The 21,917-nt window shown below is 44.6% G+C and overlaps 1 protein-coding gene across 3 annotated transcripts in view; it reads right to left on the bottom strand.

Annotated features, from left to right (window-relative positions):
- Window positions 1-913: 913 nt before the first annotated feature.
- Window positions 914-21,917, bottom strand: part of ephb3a (eph receptor B3a) — a 46,343-nt gene continuing 25,339 nt past the window's right edge. Inside the window, exons 5-15 of one of the 3 annotated variants that reach the window (XM_029642146.2) lie at window positions 20,351-20,686; window positions 19,699-19,823; window positions 18,922-19,078; window positions 17,833-17,941; window positions 17,524-17,576; window positions 16,734-16,856; window positions 12,954-13,201; window positions 7,784-7,999; window positions 7,303-7,452; window positions 5,296-5,489; window positions 914-2,854 (exon numbers count right to left, since the gene is read on the bottom strand). In XM_029642146.2, the coding sequence (XP_029498006.1) occupies window positions 2,740-2,854; window positions 5,296-5,489; window positions 7,303-7,452; window positions 7,784-7,999; window positions 12,954-13,201; window positions 16,734-16,856; window positions 17,524-17,576; window positions 17,833-17,941; window positions 18,922-19,078; window positions 19,699-19,823; window positions 20,351-20,686 (1,826 nt within the window). In that variant the 3' untranslated portion in view covers window positions 914-2,739. Of the gene's footprint in view, window positions 3,864-5,295; window positions 5,490-7,302; window positions 7,453-7,783; window positions 8,000-12,953; window positions 13,202-13,826; window positions 16,398-16,733; window positions 16,857-17,523; window positions 17,577-17,832; window positions 17,942-18,921; window positions 19,079-19,698; window positions 19,824-20,350; window positions 20,687-21,917 lie in introns of those variants that run through there. The other 2 variants (XM_029642147.2, XM_065013281.1) reach the window with 2 other exon arrangements.

The following is a 21,917-nucleotide window of genomic DNA, read 5'->3' as shown; positions in this document are numbered from 1 at the left end:
CACGCTGCGTTTTGGTCCACCTCTCCTTCCCAGGAAGAAAGCCATTACAATAGTGCTGTCCGTCACCATGCAACTTACTGTAGAAGAAGCATATCTTCCCCACAAGCCACACTATATTACAGATATACTGATACCAATTATATACAAGATGGAATTCATGCCAGAGCTGACCCATATATCTCAATGATGATCCCCATGTTGTTTATGAACTGGGACACAGTAGCAAGTTCTCTAACAATTCTATATGGTTTCTATATGGTATGTCTCTCTTGATGGGCCTAGTAAAAATACAGTATGTCTACCCTCTCAAGGACATATCGGAGGAGGACGGACAAGTCACCATTGATCTCTCCTCAGGGAGATTATCATATGCCTGCTGGCTCAACATTGAGTCCAAAGAAATCCCTAAATATGCATAGGGCTTCAGAACCCTCCGTGAGGATCCGTTTCAACGCAGTCAATAAGAACATAACATCAGTCTCCGCAGCTAGCGTGTTGCCGGGTGACAGCTCCGCTCATCAATATTGACAAGAGAAAACCGATGTGACATGATGCGATTGTGTACAGGTTGCCAAAAATGCACAAAGATTCAGTACCAGCTTTAGAGTGATGCCAGCGTATCTTGCTTCTTTGAAGCTTCTCCAACGACGTAGGGCAAATCTATAGTCCTGCTTTCTCACTAATCAGCTGTGTGGACTGGTCTTTGATTCAGTTTAAAAGTGAATGGGTTCTATAACTAATATGATATTCCTAAAAGCTGAACGTACTTGTTATTTCCTCTGTTCGTCCTACAACTGGAAGAAGAGAAGACCTGGAATTACTTTCTGCTGGACCCGTGGAGAAATCAAAGAGAATACCATAGATCACTTTAATAATTTATTTGCATATGATTATCGTAAAAATACTCAAAGGGAAATGTGTATTTTGTTCATTTTTTTTTTTTTTTTACAATTCCATACATCTTACTCTTACAGAAAGAAGTCTGCACTGACGGACATACATTTTCGTATTTTTCTTCTTTCACATAGATTTTCTTTTTTTTCCTGGTACATGGCCCCTTTAAACTGTCATTTTCCTTTTGATGTTGCCTCTCACCAGCAACCAACATCCAAACAAGGGTTCACATGGAGGCCAGAGGGTGAAATGAAGATGAACTCTGAGCGGATTGGTGTAGTACGGATGGGGATCATATAATAACTGTAGCACAGCGGCAGTGTTAATGTGAGAGATTGATGCTGACAGCTGGTCGTACTTCAAAAAAACAAGAGTAATTAACTGAATAATTCAAACGACATTAACATTTTGTGGGTCAGGTTGATGTTACGGTCACATAGTTATTATCTCAATGGTGACCTTTTTCATTTGCATTGATCCTTGACACATTTGACTAAAGAATAGATCTGACACATCAACAGTCTGGTTCCATACTGTATGTGCTTTAGCCAACTCCCCTGACTACCGTTGTCAGGACAAACATGTTAGGCATGACAATGGATGAACACAGAGAGGAGTTGGTTGAGGCACAAAGGGACTGGAGCCCCAGGCTAAGATATCAGCAGCTAGTCCAGAATAATGGAATTGACAACTGTGCTGACACGCTGAAAATGTGAGCCAGCACTGGTGACTAGAAATAGCTATTGTTCACAATTAACCCTTTCCTACGAGCAACAGCCTTCGTAAAATATTTGATTCTTGTTTAATCATTAAATTCACTGTTTAGTGTATTGAGTTTAATGTGTGAATATTATATATATATTTTTCAACAATAAGTAATAACTTAGCATCCAAAACAAGGCATAGTTGAATAAAATAAGAGTATGAAAATATGGCATATGTCTTATGAGTAACAGTTATGCGGAACCGTCATCTCTTGTTTCCATGGTGTTCATCCACAACAGTTCCACTTTGGCATGGCAATGCACACGACGGTGTGTCCTGTACAGTTCAGACCAGTCCTTCTCAGTCACCTACTTTATCCAGAGTAGGTGATGAGGACACACAACAACACATACAGCACCATGAAACCAAAACCTCCCAGTAACATGGAAGACCACATTTAAAAGAAAGTGGATAAAACCAGACTTAAAAAAAACAGCAATTGTTATAGACGTCTAAAATCAGGTTCTCTGGCAATGGGCACTGGGATACAATCTTTCAGGTGCCCACCTTCATTTAGAATCCATAGAACCCATCCTTAAAGTCCCATGTGTGAACAAGCCTTTTTTGCATCACCATTGCCCTCGTTCCTTTCCAGACGTCGAAGTCCACAGTATCCATGCCCATTCCCATCCATGGTCAAAGTCAACGATAATGGCAGAGGAGGCATGGAAATCATTTTGGGAAAAGAACACATCCCAGAAAGCACATGCAGACATGCAAACACAACCTGAGGGGGAGTTTGGCTTTCTGTCAATGGACGGTTCACAAATTCAATTCAACATCAATGATGGGTTATCCACAAGCTTCTCAAGTCTATTTTCTATGCTGCCCTACTGAAGCTGTCCAAAGTCGAGACTTCCTTTTCCATGTTAGTTTTGTCTAGGTAGAGTAGACGTTTTTGTCTACTGTGGACAATATTTTGTCTAGTTACAGTAGACAATGTTTGTTTTGTCTAGGTAGGGTCATTCATTCATCCATTGGGCTCTGCAAGTAGAGTTCCTAGGTAGTTTCTAGTGGGTCCAGTTTCCCATGCTGTCTCTGGTTTGGTTGTTTGTTGGTTTGTTGGTCCAGACCCAAACCTTAGACCCTGATGGGGAGAGTCGTGCTCATCTGTTGTCGAACTATATCATTCTGACTGCTGTCTAGACTCTTCCTGTGGTGGCCAGGCAGTGTCCCCCCGATCCGCAAAAGATCCCTGTCAACAAGAAAGGCAAAGATCAGTCACAGGTGGATCTTTCAAGAGTACAAATTGTTAGACCAGCCTTATTAAATTCCTGGTCTTGGAGTGGAGACCCATAGGGTGTGCAGGGTTTTTGTTCCAACCCAGGGTAGCGCATTGCATTCAACTTATCAACAAATCATCAAGCCCTTGAATTGTTGAATTAGGTTTGTTAGGCTTGTTACTTTTTAAAATATATATATTTTAACCGTGGTTAATTAAAGGTTAATAAAAAATACTTTATTTAAGCAGGCAAGTCAGTTAAGAACAAATTTGTATTTACAATAATCATCTGGTAAAAGCCTGCATACCGTGACGGCTCTCCAGGACCAGGATTGAAGAATGCTGCTGTGTTTAGGTATAGTATTACGCTGGCAACAACATTGAGGATGGGAGGCAGCACACAGCACACAGCACACGTAGCAGCACACAGTGAGAATCGATCACATATGTGTTGATACCGATCATGGAAAAGACAACCTATTTTAGAAGCCAGTTCCACCAATTACAAAATCCAATTTAACCTCTGAGCAGAATCAATTCATCATTCTGGGGTTGTAATAAAACTAGTATCTCCTTCATCTACCTTCTGAGGATGCTACATTGTCTTTTTTTGCATCCCAAACAGCACCCTATTCCCTGTATAGTGCACTACCTTTGATAGGGGTCTCTCACTCTCCCTCTGTGGCTGTCACATACAGATGAGGCCATAAATGAATCATCCGCATGCCATCTGCATACAGTGATATGTAGCATAACACATGCCAGACACACTGACACACACATACAACTCCCCATTCGACCCATCAAAGCAATGGCTTGGCCTCCCTTGGAGCATAAAAAAAAGCTAATTAGCAACCTAATTAAACACATTCCTCTCTTTTAGCTTCTCCTGAATCTGCCTTATTACACACACTCCATCACCTCAGCCCTCCGGTAGTTTGTTTCCACATCGGCAGCCCCGGCTCTGTCTCTGTCCTATCACCTACATTTAAGAGACAGCCAAGAGCACAGGGGATTAAACCTAGGTCAGTCATTATGTTTCCACACGCAATTAGGCCCACTCCTTGCAATGGGAATCGTCCGTGGAGTAATGCTGCGACAGTGAAACGCGGAAACGAAGACATAGAGCTGGCCAGCTTGTAGTCCTAAAAAGAAAAAAAACGGTGATGAGTAACCTCTGGTTCGTCCAGCCGTTCCTATGGAGGAAATGAATGGGGAAAGAATGGAGTTTGGGGGAAAGGCTTAGGAGATCTTATACGTTTTGAGATAATATTGGTCAGTGAACATGACCTTATATGAATTATGAAGCCTTTATGTGATTTGTGTGTTTGTTTGGACAACATAAATGCTTCAAATTTGACAAAAAGTGACGTTAGCTAATGAAGATTATCTCATAGATTTTTACATTTTTATATATAAGGTCTCCTAAGCCTGTGTTTACCACGGACCTTACTTTTGACGTTTTTCCAAAGAAAACATTAGTTTCCCCACAGGCTTTGACCAATGAGCCATGGTGGAGTTAGTGCCTACAAAAAGACATCATTACTATTGCTCTCTATTGAGGCTCAAGAGAGGAGCTGTTAAGTGAGGGAACATGATCATTTTGCGGTTTTTGTTTGGTAAACAGAGCTGATCCAGAGCTTTGCCACATAGCAGTTAATGCATTAAACATACACTGAGTGTACAAAGCATCAGGAACACCTTCCTAATACTGAGTTGCACCCACTTTTGTCCTCAGAACAGCCTCAATTCGTCAGAGAACGGACTCCACAAGGTGTCGGAAGCGTTCCACAGGGATGCTGGTCCAGGTTGACTTCAATGTTTCCCACAGTTGTGTCAAATTGGCTGGGTGGTGGACCATTCTTGAATCACACAGGACACTGTTGAGCTTGAAAAACCCAGCAGCATTTCAGTTCTTGACACACTCAAACCGGTGCACCTGGCACCTACTACCATACTCCGTTCAAAGGCACTTGCCTATTCACCCTCAATCGCACCACACACACACACACACACACACACACACACACCTCAATTGTCTCAAAGCTTAGAAATCCTTCTTTAACATGTCTCTTCCCCTTCATCTACACGGATTCAAGTGGATTTAACAGGTGGCATCAATAAGGGATCACCTGGATTCACCTGGTTAGTCTATGTCATGGAAAGAGTAGGTGTTCCTAATGTTTTGTACACTGAGTGTACATTTTAGGGCCAACTAACCACGGTCGATATTGTTGATCGCACTCCAAAACAACAAATCAAACCAACAATAAAGATTGTATAATCTCTTAGGTTTCTGATCTCTCCTGCACACTCGTATATACTTATTTTGAAACTGTTTCCTTGTTACTTTGTCTTAACACCGGTCTTGTTGTGCAAATCAAAAATAACGCTTTCCAGTCCCCTCCACTCACCCTGAGTATGTGCTGGTGACCACCTTGAGGGTGGCGGCGTTGCGGAGAAGCTTGTCCAGGGTGCTGACGATTTGGCAGAACTTTGGCCTCAGGTTCCTCTCCTTCACCCAGCACTCCAGCATGAGCTGGTGCAGCACCATGGGGCAGTCCATGGGAGGGGGCAAGCGGTAGTCCTGCTCCACAGCAGTCATCACCTACAGAAAGTAAAAGGGTTAATATGACATACTGTACGGTACAATGCAACACAATATGCAATGCAATATGATACGATATGTCACAACAAAATACAATACAATTTCGATACGATACTCTACGGCACAATATGACACTCTACAACGCGATAGAATATGTTGTGATATAATACAATATTCCGGGCCTCCCCCCCAAAAAATCTGGCAATTCAAAAGGAGAATGTTACATTACAATTCACGGTGGAATAAAAATAGAGCTGTTCCCTTTACTCATTTTCATACCTTCACTTCACGTATGCATTTTTAACTGCTTGCTACAAAGCAGTTGTGTTTTTTTTTATCATGATAATGAATCTCTCTACTGCACTCCACAACATCCCTTGTTTTCTCATTGATTTGTTATGACGTGTTTCTATTCTCTGTACAGGGAAGCTATTCATATCCATATGCTGTCTGTAAGTATCTTCCTGTAATGGAAATGTGCCCCCGGGGATCATACAAAATCTCTCCTATACTATTCCCACTTTTCTGTGCTGCTCTATTGAAACTAGCTGCAGTAGTAATACAACACGTTTGGACGAGCATCATTGTTCTCTATTTATTAATAAGGTAGAAGCCCAGTGAGATGGTAAGATGTGTTGCGGGGATAGAGAGAGTGTGTGTGTGTGTGTGTGTTTACTACTCTGCCGTAGTAAATATCTGTGGGGTGAAGATGCAGGTGTAGATAGGGGTGGCAGGAGGCAATAAAGTCAAATAAAATGTCAAAAAACGCCAACCCAGGCACACAGCCGCACTGACCACCTGCACAGTGAAGATAAAAAGACACTGAAGCATAACTGTCAAGCTCAAGCTAAAAGATAGAGGCTGCAATGTCACTGCAATGTAAACGAGCCGTCCTGAAATTAAACAGTGGTCAATATATTACCAATACGTCATTTTAGGTCATTTATTAAAGGGACTAAAATAAAGCTTTGTTGCTAACTCCGGTTCTTCAACATTGACTTTCACCCTGAAAATGGTTGATTCGTGTGCACTGTCCCTATCAAATCAATACCATGAATACATAATGGAATACATAAATAAGTAGCATGCGAGTGTTGTGGAAGACTCTATCTAAAGAGTAGGCAGAGAGTATAAACCCCAAAAATATTAAACGAAACATGCAACCACTTCAAAGACTTTGCTGAGTTATTGTTCATATGAGGAAATCAGTTCATTGAAATCAACGAATTGGCCCTAAACTATGGATGGGTGGTTCGTACCGCAACCATGGAGCACTCTGTTCACAACGTTGACATTGGCAAACCGCTTGACAACACAACGCCGTACACGTGGGTCTGCGGTTGTGAGGCCGGTTGGACGTACTGCCAAATTCTCTAAAACGACGCTTATGGTAGGAGAATTAAACAATCAATTGTCTGGCAACAGCTCTGGTGGACATTCCTGCAGTCAGCAGGCCAATTGCACGCTCCTTCACAACTTGAGACATCTGTGGCATTGTGTTGTGTGACAAAACTGCACATTTTTGAGTGGACTTTTATTGCCCCCAGCACAAGGTGCACCTGTGATAAATCATGCTGTTTTAATCAGCTTCTTGATATGCCACACCTGTCAGGTGGATGGATTATATTGGCAAAGGAGAAATGTTCACTATCAGGGATTTAAACAAATTTGTGCACAACATTTGAGAGACATAAGCCTTTTCTAATTATGGAACATTTCTGGTATCTTTCATTTCATTTCAGCTCATGAAACATGGGACCAACACTTTACATGTTGCGTTTATATTTTTGTTCAGTGCGTATAACTAACTCACATCCTGGTTGCTCATGTCCCAGTAGGGCCTTTCTCCGTAGGATACCACCTCCCACATGACGATTCCGTAGCTCCACGCGTCACTGGCCGAGGTGAACTTCCTGAAGGCGATGGCCTCGGGGGCGGTCCAGCGGATGGGAATCTTACCTCCCTGCAGAGACACAGGGAGAGGCAGGGTTGCTACATTGGAGCATGCTGTGCGATGGAGTAAACACAGGCAGAGACGCACCCACACACAGGCAGAGACACCCACACAGGCAGACACACACTGATAACCATACTCTCATATACAGACTGCAGAGAGACAAAAAAAACACACACATGGTGAGCACACACACACTTACACACAAAATTGCAAACAAACAAAGATAAACAAACAAACATGCAATCACACAGACAAACATAGACATACCAAATAAACACAGATCAAGCCAACAAGCAGATCCTCCCACAACTCACACTCTCCCTCCCACACCACTCACCAGAGAGCTGGTGTAGGTAGGATCGACTGATGAGTCGTCCAGGAAACGGGACAGACCGAAGTCGGACACCTTACACACCAGGTTGCTGTTGACCAGGATGTTGCGGGCGGCGAGGTCCCGGTGGACATAGTTCATGTCCGAGAGGTACTTCATGCCCGACGCGATGCCACGCAGCATGCCCACCAGCTGGGTCACCGTGAAGCGCCCATCATTCAGCTGTGAGGTATCGGTGGGGAATGGGGGTGAGTGAGGTAGTGAAATAGAGGAGTAATGCAGACAGGGAGGAGGGTAGATAGAGGGGAATGGGGGTGAGTGAGGTAGTGACATAGAGGAGTAATGCAGACAGGGAGGAGGGTAGATAGAGGGGAATGGGGGTGAGTGAGGTATTGGAATAGAGGAGTAATGCAGACAGGGTGGAGGGTAGATAGAGGGGAATGGGGGTGAGTGAGGTAGTGAAATAGAGGAGTAATGCAGACAGGGAGGAGGGTAGATAGAGGGGAATGGGGGTGAGTGAGGTAGTGAAATAGAGGAGTAATGCAGACAGGGAGGAGGGTAGATAGAGGGGAATGGGGGTGAGTGAGGTAGTGAAATAGAGGAGTAATGCAGACAGGGAGGAGGGTAGATAGAGGGGAATGGGAAAGGGAGAAAAAGACAGAAGGAAGAAGAAGGAAAGAGAGACAGAAGGGAGAGGAGAGAGAAGGGGAGATGGGTGAGGAAAAAGTAAGAGGGAGAGAGAGAGAAGGGGAGATTGGTGAGGAAAAAGTAAAGAAAGGAGGGAGAGAGAGAAGGGGGATGGGTGAGGAAAAAGTAAGAAAGGAGGGAGAGAGAGAAGGGGGATGAGTGAGGAAAAAGTAAGAAAGGAGGGAGAGAGAGAAGGGGGATGAGTGAGGAAAAAGTAAGAAAGGAGGGAGAGAGAGAAGGGGGATGGGTGAGGAAAAAGTAAGAGGAGGGAGAAAGAGAAGGGGGAGATGGGTGAGGAAAAGGTAAGAGGGGAGGGAGAGAGAGAGGGAATCGGTAGATGAAGTCAGTCAGTCAGTCAGTCAGTCCCTAAGCTTACACAAACATAATCATGACATATGCCATAACCATCCATGACTGGTTCTGTCAGACTGCAACAGACAAACTTTTCAAGCTGTCTGACCTCATCTAATAAGATTAATAATTTAAATGAATATTTAATAACTACATTCCATGTGTTGTGCTGTGTGTGTGTGTTTCTGTGTGTAACTACAGATGAAACAGCGTGAAAGTGAATAGGAAAGTCCGCTGTCAACTAGTTACAGTTAGAATTCAATTGTCCTTTCACAGAACGACAAGAGGTTCAACCTTTTTCTGCGTGATCCAGTCTTGACTGAAAGGAAATGAGCGTTACATTGATGGTGCCATGCTAACCATGCTTACCCTCACTACAGCTCCACAGAATTAGAATAACTAGAATGGAAAATCATGGCTCCATGACTTGAATGGGCATTTTTGTTCTAGAAATTATATTTCTATTACCAGCTCCAATACATAATCAGTCCCATTTCTTATTAGTATTGTTCATGCATGAGAACACCAGCCGTTCCGGACGACTGCGTGATAACTCTCTTGGTAGCCGATGTGAGCGTGACTTTTAAACAGGTCAACATTCCCAAAACCGCGGGTCCAGACAGATTACCAGGACGTGTACTCAAAGCATGCGTGGACCAACTGGCAAGTGTCTTCACAGAGATTTTCAACCTCTCCCTGACAGAGTCAGTAATACCTATATATTTCAAGCAGAACACCATAGTCCCTGTGCCCAAGGAAGCGAAGGTAACCGGCTTAAATGATTACTGCCCTGTAGCCATGAAGTGCTTTGAAAGGCGAGTCATGGTTCACATCAACAGCATCATCCTGAATACCCTAGACCCACTCCAATTCGCATACCGCCCCAACAGATCCACAGATGAGCAATCTCAGTCGCACTCCACAATGCCCTTTCCCACCTGGACAAAAGGAACACCTATGTGAGAATGCTCTTCATTGCCTACAGCTCAGTGTTCAACACGATAGTGCCCACAAAGCTCATCACTAAGCTAAGGACCCTGGGACTAAACACCTCCCTCTGCAACTGGATCCTGGACTTCCTGACAGGCAACAACACATCTACCATGCTGATCCTCAACACTAGGGCCCCTCAGGGGTGCGTGCTTAGTCCCCTCCTGTAATTCCTGTTCACCCACGACTGTGTGGCCAAACACAACTCCAACACCATCATTAGTGGTAGGCCTGATTACCGACAACAATGAGACAGCCTATAGTCGGAGGAGGTCAGAGACCTGGCTATGTGGTGCCAGGACAACAGCCTCTCCCTCAATGTGAGCAAGACAAAGGAGCTGATCGTGGACTACAGGAAAAGGTGGGCCGAACAGGCCCCCATTAACATCGATGGGGCTGTGGTGGAGCGAGTAGAGAGTTTCAAGTTCCTTGGTGTCCACATCACCAACAAACTATCATGGTCCAAACACACCAAGATACATGTAGTTGTGAAGAGGGCATGACAACACCTTTTCCCCCTCAAGGGCCTGAAAAGATTTGTCTGGGTCCCCAGATCCTCAAAAATTCTACAACTGCACCATCGAGAGCATCCTGATTGGTTGCATCACCGCCTGGTATGGAAACTGCTCGGCATCTGACTGTAAGGCGCTACAGAAGGTAGTGCGTACGGCCCAGTACATCACTGGGGCCAAGCTTCCTGCCATCCAGGACCTATATACTAAGCAGTGTCAGAGGAAAGCCTCAAAAATGGTCAAAGACTCCAGGTTATAAGTATATAACAAGTTATAGACTGTTTTCTCTGCTACCGCACGGCAAGCGGTACCGGTGCGCCAAGTCTAGGACCAAAAGGCTCCTTAACAGCTTCTACCCCCAAGCCATTAGATTGCTGAACAATTAATCAGATGGCCACCAAGACTATTTACATTGACCCCCCCCCCCCCCCATTTGTTTTTACACTGCTGCCACTAGTTGTTTATTATCTTTGCATAGTCACTTTACCCCTACCTCAATCTACAAATTACCTCGCCTATCCTGTACCCCCTCACATTAACTCGGTACTGGTACCCCCTGTATATAGCCTTGGTATTGTTATTTTATTGTGTTACTTTTTACTTTAGTTTATTTGGTAAATATTTTCCTAACAGTACATTACTCATCTCATATGTCTATGCATTACTCATCTTGCCTATGCCTCACGGCCATCGCTCATTTAAATATTTATATGTACATATTCTTATTCACCCCTTCACATTTGTGTGTATAAAGTAGCTGTTGTGAATTTGTTAGATTACTTGTTAGATATTACTGCATTTTCGGAACGAGAAGCACAAGCATTTCGCTACACTCGCATTAACATCTGCTAACCATGTGTATGTGACCAATAAAATTCGATTTGATTTGGAACTCTTTCTTAAACTGCATTGTTGGTTAAGTAAGCATTTGTGACAAATAAAGTTTGATTTAATTTGATGCCATACTTCCAAGTCTCACGAGGTAGCCTGGAAATTGAGGTTTGTTTCTCAACAACTCAGGAGGGAAACATTCTAAACATGCCAAATATGTAAACATTCTGTTTTGTACCCTACACTCAAATTTAGTTTGACAGGAAAACAAGTTTGGATGGATATGTAAACAAAATGCTTCATAACAGGCATAGATGGTTAGGTCTGTTAGGGGGCTTGTATTACTATTCTCGTGGGTACCGAAAATCCCCAAAAGCCCCCAAAAAGAAAAAACAAGTTAAATTATTCCTCATGGAGACATTTCCCAGGTTCCCACAAGGACAAAGGCTATTTTAGGATTAGAGTTTAGGGTTAGGGTTACAATTAGGGTTAGGGGTTAGGTTTTAGGGTTAGGTTTAGGGGTTAGGTTTTAGGGTTAGGTTTAGGGGTTAGGTGTAGGGGTTAGATTAGGGTTAGGGGTTAGGTTTAGGGTTAAAGGTTAGGGAAAACATGATTTTGAATGGAAATGCATTTTAGGTCCCCACAAGGATAGTAAAACATATGCTGGGTGTGTGTGTGTGTGTGTGTGTTTGTCCTTACGTGCAAACATGTTTGTTCTTGTTATGCATGTGTTGTGTGTGTGTGTGTGTTGTTCTGCCCGCATCCCATAGTCAGGCACAATAGTTTGGCGGGCCATCACTAGATCACGGCAGAGTGTATCCATGATTCACACACACACACACACACCCACACACACACGGTTGGATGGACATCTGACTGAGAGGAGTGCGTGAGAAGGAGTGAGAAGCTGCTCTTCAGTCACAAGATGAGATAAGACAAGGAGGGCTATGGAGATTGCACTGTGGTGCATGGTCTTAAGTTTCCTCACTGTCCTCTGAGAGAGATCATTTGTGAATGACTACGTTAACCTTGTCTGTAACCTCTAGGGTCTTTCCTGGTTCAAAGTTAAATCTGGGTTGTTGTTTTTTTTGATTCGGAGGCGGGATCTTGGTGTACTCTTAAAGGAAAGGAGCTACACTTTATGTAAGCATGCAGCATACTCTAACTGAGTCAGGGAGCATTGCTGTGTGTGTACACCACCCACTGTCATTACAGTAGGTGTCATGTAATAGAACTCTCGAAAGTTGCAGAAGTTCTCTACTCCCCCCGCGGATTTGTTCAGCATCCACTGATGTGTAGGAGGTGCTATGTGCAATTGTGCTCGTCCCCAGGCTTATATGTAGCACAGTCAAAGAGTAGCTCCATCAATGGTTTTGTGCAGGAGAATCCCTATCCGTCAGCTGTATTGTGTATAACTATACAGGTCTTAGGATTTTCAGCACAGCCGCTATCAATATTCATCAGAGGGGTCAGGAACGGTTCCACGGATTGTCATAACTGGTGTGTGTTCGGTACGACTCAAAGCCTCCACTGGTGAGTAGGTGGTCGCACAGTACGTGTGATAATGCGTGACTCCAGGATTTGATTCGGTAGAGTAGAGACTCGATATCAATTGAATGTGTCCTGTATGATTCCATGCATCATCACAACTCAGTCAGTGTTCCCCTGAGGAAGGAGCCCCACGCGCTCCATTCTCCATGAGCCTTGGGATTTTAAACAGTATACAACTCCTAGGCTATCAATATCAACCAGAGTTGTCATGTACAATTCCTCATGTCGCCACAACTGGTGTCAGCCTCACTCACCCTGAGGAAGGAGTCCAACGCTCCGTTCTCCATGAACTCGGTGATGATGAGCACGGGGCAGCTGCGGGTCAGCACGCCCTCCAGCCTGATCACATTGGGGTGGTCGAACTGGCCCATGATTGACGCTTCCCCCAGGAAATCCCGCCTCTGGCGCTCTGTGTAACCCGCCTTCAGCGTTTTGATGGCCACCACCCCCTCACGGCGGCTGGCCTGCTTCAGGCGCCCGCGGCACACCTCCCCGAACTCACCTGGGTGGGGAAGGGAGTGAGTGGAAGGAGTGGAGGAGGGAGTGTGGATTGGGGAGGGGAGAGGGAAGTAAGGGAGAGGGAGCATTACTGGTTTGAACTGAGGAGGAAGAAGAGGAAGACGAGGAGGAAGAGAGCAAGGGATGGAGTTTGTGAGGAGGGGAGGAAAAGAGAGCGAGAGCTCAGGGGTCTGAGAGGTTGGGGAGGGATTGAGGGACGGAAAGATCAACCTGCGACCGGGAGTGGTGCCTGGGACCGGTGTAGGGGGAGAGGGGACGGATGAGGAGCTTGGGGGTTTTGGTGCCTTGGTAAAAAGTTGTGTGTTTAAAAAGGAAAAGGAGAGAGAAAGAAGAGAAAGAAGAGAAAAGCAAAGGAGGCATTCAAGGTTGAAGTTGGGAGATAGAAAGACATGCTCTTAGAGAAGAAACAGCAGACTTGGTGGATGACAGAAGCAGACACTCCAAACTCCCCCTCCAATACACACATACCCTCTCAACAACCGCTGCCCATCCTCTGAACACACACACTGCCCACCCGGCACAAATCCTGTTCAAACAACCCCCCCCCCCCCGCCCTCAACATTGACCACTCCCCAAAACACAATCGACTCCAAAAAAGCCTACCCCTTAAAATCCACATTTAAAAAAGGCCGCACTAAAAGGGTATAATCTTTGAAAATTATAGTTATGTCACACATACAGCTAACAAAAATATATGGAAATGTCTGCTCTACTTAAAATTACAACCAACTAATTGCAGCATTAATGCAAAAAATGGAAGAGGAAAGTGGAAGGGGGAGAAGTAAGGAACTTGTCTGTCGACCCTGCATTAAAGACCAAAATTGTCTAAAGAAAATGGTGATAAATTAAAAAAGTAAACCAGTTTAATTTCAGCCATATAGATTGCATAATAGTTGGGAAGAGATTTCTGAAAGTACCAATTCCATGGCACATGGTTTATGAACTGATACACAAAACAACCATGGATTCAAAACTCAAGTTTTTAAATTAAAATGTTGTACAAAATTATTGCAACCAATAGAATGTTATATATTATGGGGGATTTTATTTTATTTTTATTTATTTCACCTTTATTTAACCAGGTAGGCTAGTTGAGAACAAGTTCTCATTTGCAACTGCGACCTGGCCAAGATAAAGCATAGCAGTATGAACAGACAACACAGAGTTACACATGGAGTAAACAATTAACAAGTCAATAACACAGTAGAAAAAAAAGGGGAGTCTATATACATTGTGTGCAAAAGGCATGAGAAGGTAGGCGAATAATTACAATTTTGCAGATTAACACTGGAGTGATAAATGATCAGATGGTCGTGTACAGGTAGAGATATTGGTGTGCAAAAGAGCAGAAAAGTAAATAAATAAAAACAGTATGGGGATGAGGTAGGTGAAAATGGGTGGGCTATTTACCAATAGACTATGTACAGCTGCAGCGATCGGTTAGCTGCTCAGATAGCAGATGTTTGAAGTTGGTGAGGGAGATAAAAGTCTCCAACTTCAGCGATTTTTGCAATTCGTTCCAGTCACAGGCAGCAGAGAACTGGAACGAAAGGCGGCCAAATGAGGTGTTGGCTTTAGGGATAATCAGTGAGATACACCTGCTGGAGCGCATGCTACGGATGGGTGTTGCCATCGTGACCAGTGAACTGAGATAAGGCGGAGCTTTACCTAGCATGGACTTGTAGATGACCTGGAGCCAGTGGGTCTGGCGACGAATATGTAGCGAGGGCCAGCCGACTAGAGCATACAAGTCGCAGTGGTGGGTGGTATAAGGTGCTTTAGTGACAAAACGGATGGCACTGTGATAAACTGCATCCAGTTTGCTGAGTAGAGTGTTGGAAGCAATTTTGTAGATGACATCGCCGAAGTCGAGGATCGGTAGGATAGTCAGTTTTACTAGGGTAAGTTTGGCGGCGTGAGTGAAGGAGGCTTTGTTGCGGAATAGAAAGCCGGCTCTTGATTTGATTTTCGATTGGAGATGTTTGATATGAGTCTGGAAGGAGAGTTTACAGTCTAGCCAGACACCTAGGTACTTATAGATGTCCACATATTCAAGGTCGGAACCATCCAGGGTGGTGATGCTGGTCAGGCGTGCGGGTACAGGCAGCGAACGGTTGAAAAGCATGCATTTGGTTTTACTAGCGTTTAAGAGCAGTTGGAGGCCACGGAAGGAGTGTTGTATGGCATTGAAGCTCGTTTGGAGGTTAGATAGCACAGTGTCCAAGGACGGGCCGGAAGTATATAGAATGGTGTCGTCTGCGTAGAGGTGGATCAGGGAATCGCCCGCAGCAAGAGCAACATCATTGATATATACAGAGAAAAGAGTTGGCCCGAGAATTTAACCCTGTGGAACCCCCATAGAGACTGCCAGAGGACCGGACAGCATGCCCTCCGATTTGACACACTGAACTCTGTCTGGAAAGTAATTGGTGAACCAGGCAAGGCAGTCATCCGAAAAACCGAGGCTACTGAGTCTGCCGATAAGAATATGGTGATTGACAGAGTCGAAAGCCTTGGCAAGGTCGATGAAGACGGCTGCACCATCCCGGCTCTGCAGATTTTGCTGCGAGGAGACAGAATCATTAGATCATTTGTTTTGGTACTGTCCATACGTAGCTTGTTTTTGGTCACAGGTTCAGGAATGGCAGAAGAATTGCAACAATTTACCTGGAGCTAACTCTGCAAATAGCAACTGCTGGGTGATTTTAAAAAGGCATAGTCAATCGATCAATAACATCATAATACTCGAGCAAAAAAATGTTAGCTTTAATTTACAATATGTAGAATCTAAAGTTCAGAACTTTTGTGAAGCATCACAGCACAGTCGAAAAATATGTGGCAAATAGAAATCAAAACTGGATGGTGTTCAGAGATAGATGGGAGGGGTTGAGTGGAGCTGAAGGCTGGGACTGGATGGTGTTCAGAGATAGATGGGAGGGGTTGAGTGGAGCTGAAGGCTGGGACTGGATGGTGTTCAGAGATAGATGGGAGGGGTTGAGTGGAGCTGAAGGCTGGGACTGGATGGTGTTCAGAGATAGATGGGAGGGGTTGAGTGGAGCTGAAGGCTGGGACTGGATGGTGTTCAGAGATAGATGGGAGGGGTTGAGTGGAGCTGAAGACTGGGACTGGATGGTGTTCAGAGATAGATGGGAGGGGTTGAGTGGAGCTGAAGGCTGGGACTAAAAACAAACAAAAGATACATTTTGTAAAATGTTTGGTGTCCGTAAAATGTATATAGTATGAATAAGCTGGAAGTAGAAGCCTAAGTGTTGTTGTCCATTAGTTTACTCCAATTAGGGGAGGGATGGTAGGGTTAGGGGAGGGGTGGTAGGGTTAGGGGAGGGATGGTAGGGTTAGGGGAAAATAATGAAAGCATATATAGTCTATATTTATACCAAAAATATGGGGATTGGAAATGATGTAGACAATTACATTGATGGAAGCCGCAAACTATCTGCAATATTAAAGCTGATCTACCCCCTGAAAAAATATAGCTATATAGCTATATTGGTTACCTGCACCAATGACCTCCTCGATCTTCACACACGAGATGTCTATCTCCTTGGCAAACTCGTGGATGGCCTCGTTGGGGTCCTCGTAAGTGAACGGGTCAATGTATACTTTCACCCCCGGGGAAACTAGAGAGATGAAATGAATGAAGGGAGGATTGCATCAGTTGTTTTTCGCCAGGTCTTGAACACACACTGAGTGACTATAATACAGTCATGACTGGTCTCAAATTGGAAGCATGAACAGCATATGAGCATATCTATCACACAGCTCGGGAATCTTGAAGAGCGGGGGGGGGGGGGGGGGGGGTTTGATAAACCTGATCTAGATAATCCTGGTTTTGTGTGAGCAAATGCAGTTTCCTGCCTTGGTCAGATGACTGAATAATTCATTCAATCAGGTGGTTTACCGTCTTGGTTTGAACAAAGGACCACAGAAGCTGCAGCTCTTCAGGATTAGAGTTGTATAGTATGTACACACATGCACGCACACACACACAGACACACACACACACAACCTCCTCCCCAAACACACACACAAATACACAACCCCTCCCCCAACACACACAACCCCTGCCCCCAACACACACACATACAACCCGCTTCCCCCAACACACACACACACAACCCCCTGCCCCCAACACACACCCCTCCCCCAGTGCTCACCGTACCGCTGCTGCACAAATACACAACACCCCCCCAAACACACACTCACAAAAGCACAACCCCTGCCCCAAAGACACACACATATACAACCCGCTCCCCCATTACCCACACACTCTCCCCCAGTGCTCACCGTACTGCTGCAGCTTCTCTGTGTACTCCAGCTCCGAACCGCTGTGTTGCTTCCTGCAAACAAGGACCACACACGCACAATCTCATTCGTATGATCAATCCTCATTCCTGGCTGGCACTCCACAGGCTGCTTTCAAATAACAAGCGGAAGATAACGGATTGTATTCAGACAGTCGGGATTGGAAGAATGGAACAATGCTAAGGTTGGCCTAAGCCTTTCTAAGGGCTTTTCAGGATTCAAGAAGTTGCCAAATAATGACCAAAAAGGCCTGTGTTAGATAAATAGATACATATAAAAAACACAACTTACCTAGAGCAAACTATGGCCATGACCACAATGGCAACAATAACCACTAGACCGGCCGACGCCGAGCCCACGATGAGCGGCAGCTGGTCCTGCACCGATTTCTGAGGGTCACCTGAGAAATAAAAAAAACAATGATAAACAAACAATAAACACCTGAAATGTCACTGAGGAATTCTTCAAAGAAACAGCTAGTGAAATATGGAGGCGGATTCATGCAAAAACAAAATAAATGGGATGTGAATTGTATTCCAATCTGTGTTTAGTTTTTCATTTAGACACAATAAAAAAGCGCTTTATAAAAAATAAAAAAGCCAAGTTAGTGGTCTTGTGGTTAGTGTCCGCCCTGCGATTGGAAGGTTGGGAGTTCGATCCCCGGCCAGTGCGTCTCTGCTTGGCACTCAGCATTGAATTAGATTGGGGTTAAGGCCTTGCTATAGACTAGCGTCCTGCACATCAAGCTGCCTCACGCTACAGAAACAGGAGACTGGCTGCTGCTCCTAGAAGCCAAGCCTTGTGCAAGGCTACTTACTTATTCCAAAAAGCAATGCACTCGGGTAAAAAAGAAAACACGCATATTGAAAAACAAGACATTTTATTTCAATGTTTTTACATGTATTAATCCTGCATTTAATCTGCTTCCGTAATAGACTGTAGAAAAATCACACAGCCATTAAGAGCAAATATTTTTTTTTTTAAACAGACAACTTCTTCAAATGGCTTCTTCAGTGTTCTTTCACTACTTGGGTGGATTGTACTTATTAAAGTGAACATAGAAAAGCTTTGAAACACCGGTGAAAAACAAACATGAAAGGCGTTAGCAATGGTGGAGGATACTGATAAACAGTGAAGGGAGAGAGAGAGACAGAAAGAGGAGGAGAAAAAGACAATGAACTAGTGAAGGCAGAAAAGGAAGAGAGACAGAGGGAAAGTAAGAGGCACAGAGACAGAGGGAAAGTAAGAGGCACAGAGACAGAGGGAAAGTAAGAGGCACAGAGACAGATGGGGAGGAAGAGTTCGACACAGAGCACAGAGAGAAAGAATGAGACAACGAAGGAGCACAGGAGGAGGAGAGAGAGAGAGAGAAATGCTTACTGTGTATGGAGGTGCTGAAGTCCATAGGGATACTGTAGTGTCCGTAGCCAGCCACAGTGCGAGCCCGGACCTGGACAACGTAGGGAGTGGCAGCCCTCAGTCCCTCCACACGGGTTGAGCTGTGCTGGGCCGTCACCGTGTGTGACATGGCCTGGCCCTATGGAACACATCAATCAATCAACCAATCGAACAAATGTACTTATGAAACCCTTTTAACATCAGCAGCTGTCACATGATTTGACAGTAACACAGCTTAGACGGAAATCAGAGGCAGACTGACAAGGAAAACTCCCTAGAAGCAAGAAAAATTTGAGGAACCCCGACAACACATGGATTAGAATCGAAAAAAAGTGAAATTATTTTTATTTTTGAAAAAAGGGACAGCATTCACTTGATGTAGTTGAGTTAATTTGGTTCATAGTCTTTTCTATATGAGCAGCATGTCTATGTCCATCGGGCACATGATGCTGATGCTGCTGAAGAAAACAATACACATCTGCATCAAGTGAGCGCTAACCTGTGAAATGCCAAAAACAACCCAGCTACATCAGACAAAAGATGCAATATTTACTTTTCAAACATATTTTGTACAATTGTTTAATTTCCAGTGACTCTTCAAACTTAAAGTACAGAGTAAATGTTTCCTAATGTAAATCATGGTTGAATCAGAGAACAGTGAGCCTGGTCCCAGATGTGTTTGTGCTGTATAGTCAACACCTGCAAGTTGGCTATACAGCACAAACAGATCTGGGACCAGGCTATAAAACAGTGTCTTACCCTTTCGTAGTACTTTATCTCGTAATCCAGGATGACCCCGTTGGGTTTCTCTGGGGGAAGCCAGGACAGGCTGAGGGTGTCTGACGTTGACTTCATCAGGTGCACTGTGGGTATTGCTGACGGTGCTGTGATTGGACAACAAAAGAGGGTGATGTAAAATAAGTCAAAAGAAATGCAAGCTTTCATGTTGAATATGTTAAGAGCATTTTTGTTCCACTGTATAAATGAAATTCGCAACGTGTACAAGCTCTTCGTCTAGCATTGTTTACGATTATCTGACTTCTTACCATGACATTTATCTGACCATTCTCCATGACATTTCAGTTTATTGATTTGGTACTAAGCTGAAATGACACATACTGAGGCCATAAACTCACACAAAGCATCAGTCCTGAGAACAAGATGAGACGGTAGAAAGTAGATGACTTTGTTGCTGCTAACCTGAGTTGAGTGGTAAAGTTGGTGACATTGAGTGGTGTGTCGTCGTGTAGTCAGAGAGGCGATGTTAAGTGGTAGGTAGCTACTTTACTTACAGTGGTGACCTTGAGTGGTGTGTTGTCGTGTGGTGAGGTGAGAGTGAGTGCCGATATCAATTATTCATGTTGAGTGCTGCTAACGTTAAGCGCTGACAAAGCGTTACGACGATACTAACCGGCCTGGTTGGTGGTGATGTTGACGGTGGCGTATCGCGGTGCGCCGGGGCTCTTCCCAGAGACGCCATTGACCGCCTGGACCTCAAAGCTGTAGCGGGTGTGCGCCTGCAGGTTCCTCACCACCACCTTCTTCTGGGTCAGGCCGAGTCGGCGCGGCGACATGTCCATGTTGTCGTCGCAGCGCGAGCACGGGCTCTGGTCGCGCTGACACTTCTTACACACCACGTTGTAGATGACGTCGTCCCGCCCGCCGACGTCCAGCGGCTCCTCCCACTCCAGGGCGATCGAGGTCTCGTTCACCGTGGAGATGACGTTCTGAGGTGGCGAGGGCACGGCTGGACAGAAATGCCACATACGGGTTAGTGATGTCCTCTGAACACCGCTTATAGAGGCTAATATTGTAGAACCTCACTGTTAAAACCATAGTCTTCGAACCCCACTCTAAGCATTTATGCTTTGCTTACTAAAGATACCAATTAGGGCTTATCTTCCTGGGTCCATACAGTTCCTACAAGTGTCCACTTTCTGGTGGAGAAGTATGATCTCCAGCACATAATGAATTGAACAGAAGTCTTCATTTATTTTATATATACCATGTTCATTCCATGCATGACTTCAACATTATAATTCATGGAACTTAATAAATCATTACCCATTAAATAGCAATGGGAGTTCATTCCATAAAGTAGAAATATGTTCTGCTATATACATGATGAAATAAATAGCAGGATTCATACAGCGAATATAAACCATATCCAAGCCACGCTTGACTTAAACATCACTATTCATGAAACGTGATTCATTACCCATAAAATAGCGATGATCTGAATTTAAATGATCCATTGCACAGCGGTGGTGCATAGTAGTGTATACCTATGGAACAGTGTTACTCAATGGAGACGAGTTCTTTAAATAAGAACGGTATGAAATCGGGGTAACGTGTGATAAATGCTACAGGGGACAACTGGAGCAGCAAGCAGAATGTTTCTTCCATCCAGTTACAGAGGCTGGGGGGGGAAATCTAAACCCAAACCCCTCTCAAAGCCGACTCAGACAACACCTACTACGGCAGCAGCACATGGCGAGGTAATGCTTTCAGAGTGTGTCAGTTCACGCATCTCAACCAACTGAGTTCAGCTCCTCTGCCTGTTCGTCCTAAGTGGAGCTAGTCACCCCCCCCCCCCCCCCCCCACATGCTCTGTCCTATCCAATTAGACTGGCACAGTTTAGAATGTGGCCTCATCTAATTGGGCACAAAGTCTGAAATGCTGGGCTCCCGACGTGAGTCCCGAGCTGAGCTTTCGAGTACAACACCCTCGACCCCTTGCTAAACATTGCCTGCCAGGCCTGGCACACGCTCTGACAGGCTATAGGGGATGTATGGAGTCCAAATGGTCTGCGACGATAGTGGCACAGTGGTTTGAAAAGATTTGGACACAGTGACACAGTCCGAATTTTCTCAACAAGGAGAGTATGCACGAGTCATAGGGGCTCAGTCACAGTTAATGTATGTTATGCCAGAGGGGGAAAAAAGGCCTTTGGTGTTAGGCTATGTCACAATGTCAA

Source organism: Oncorhynchus nerka, linkage group LG9b (assembly GCF_034236695.1).
Source record: "Oncorhynchus nerka isolate Pitt River linkage group LG9b, Oner_Uvic_2.0, whole genome shotgun sequence".
NCBI classification, from domain to species: Eukaryota; Metazoa; Chordata; class Actinopteri; order Salmoniformes; family Salmonidae; genus Oncorhynchus; species Oncorhynchus nerka.
This window is presented reverse-complemented; position numbering and strand designations above follow the sequence as displayed.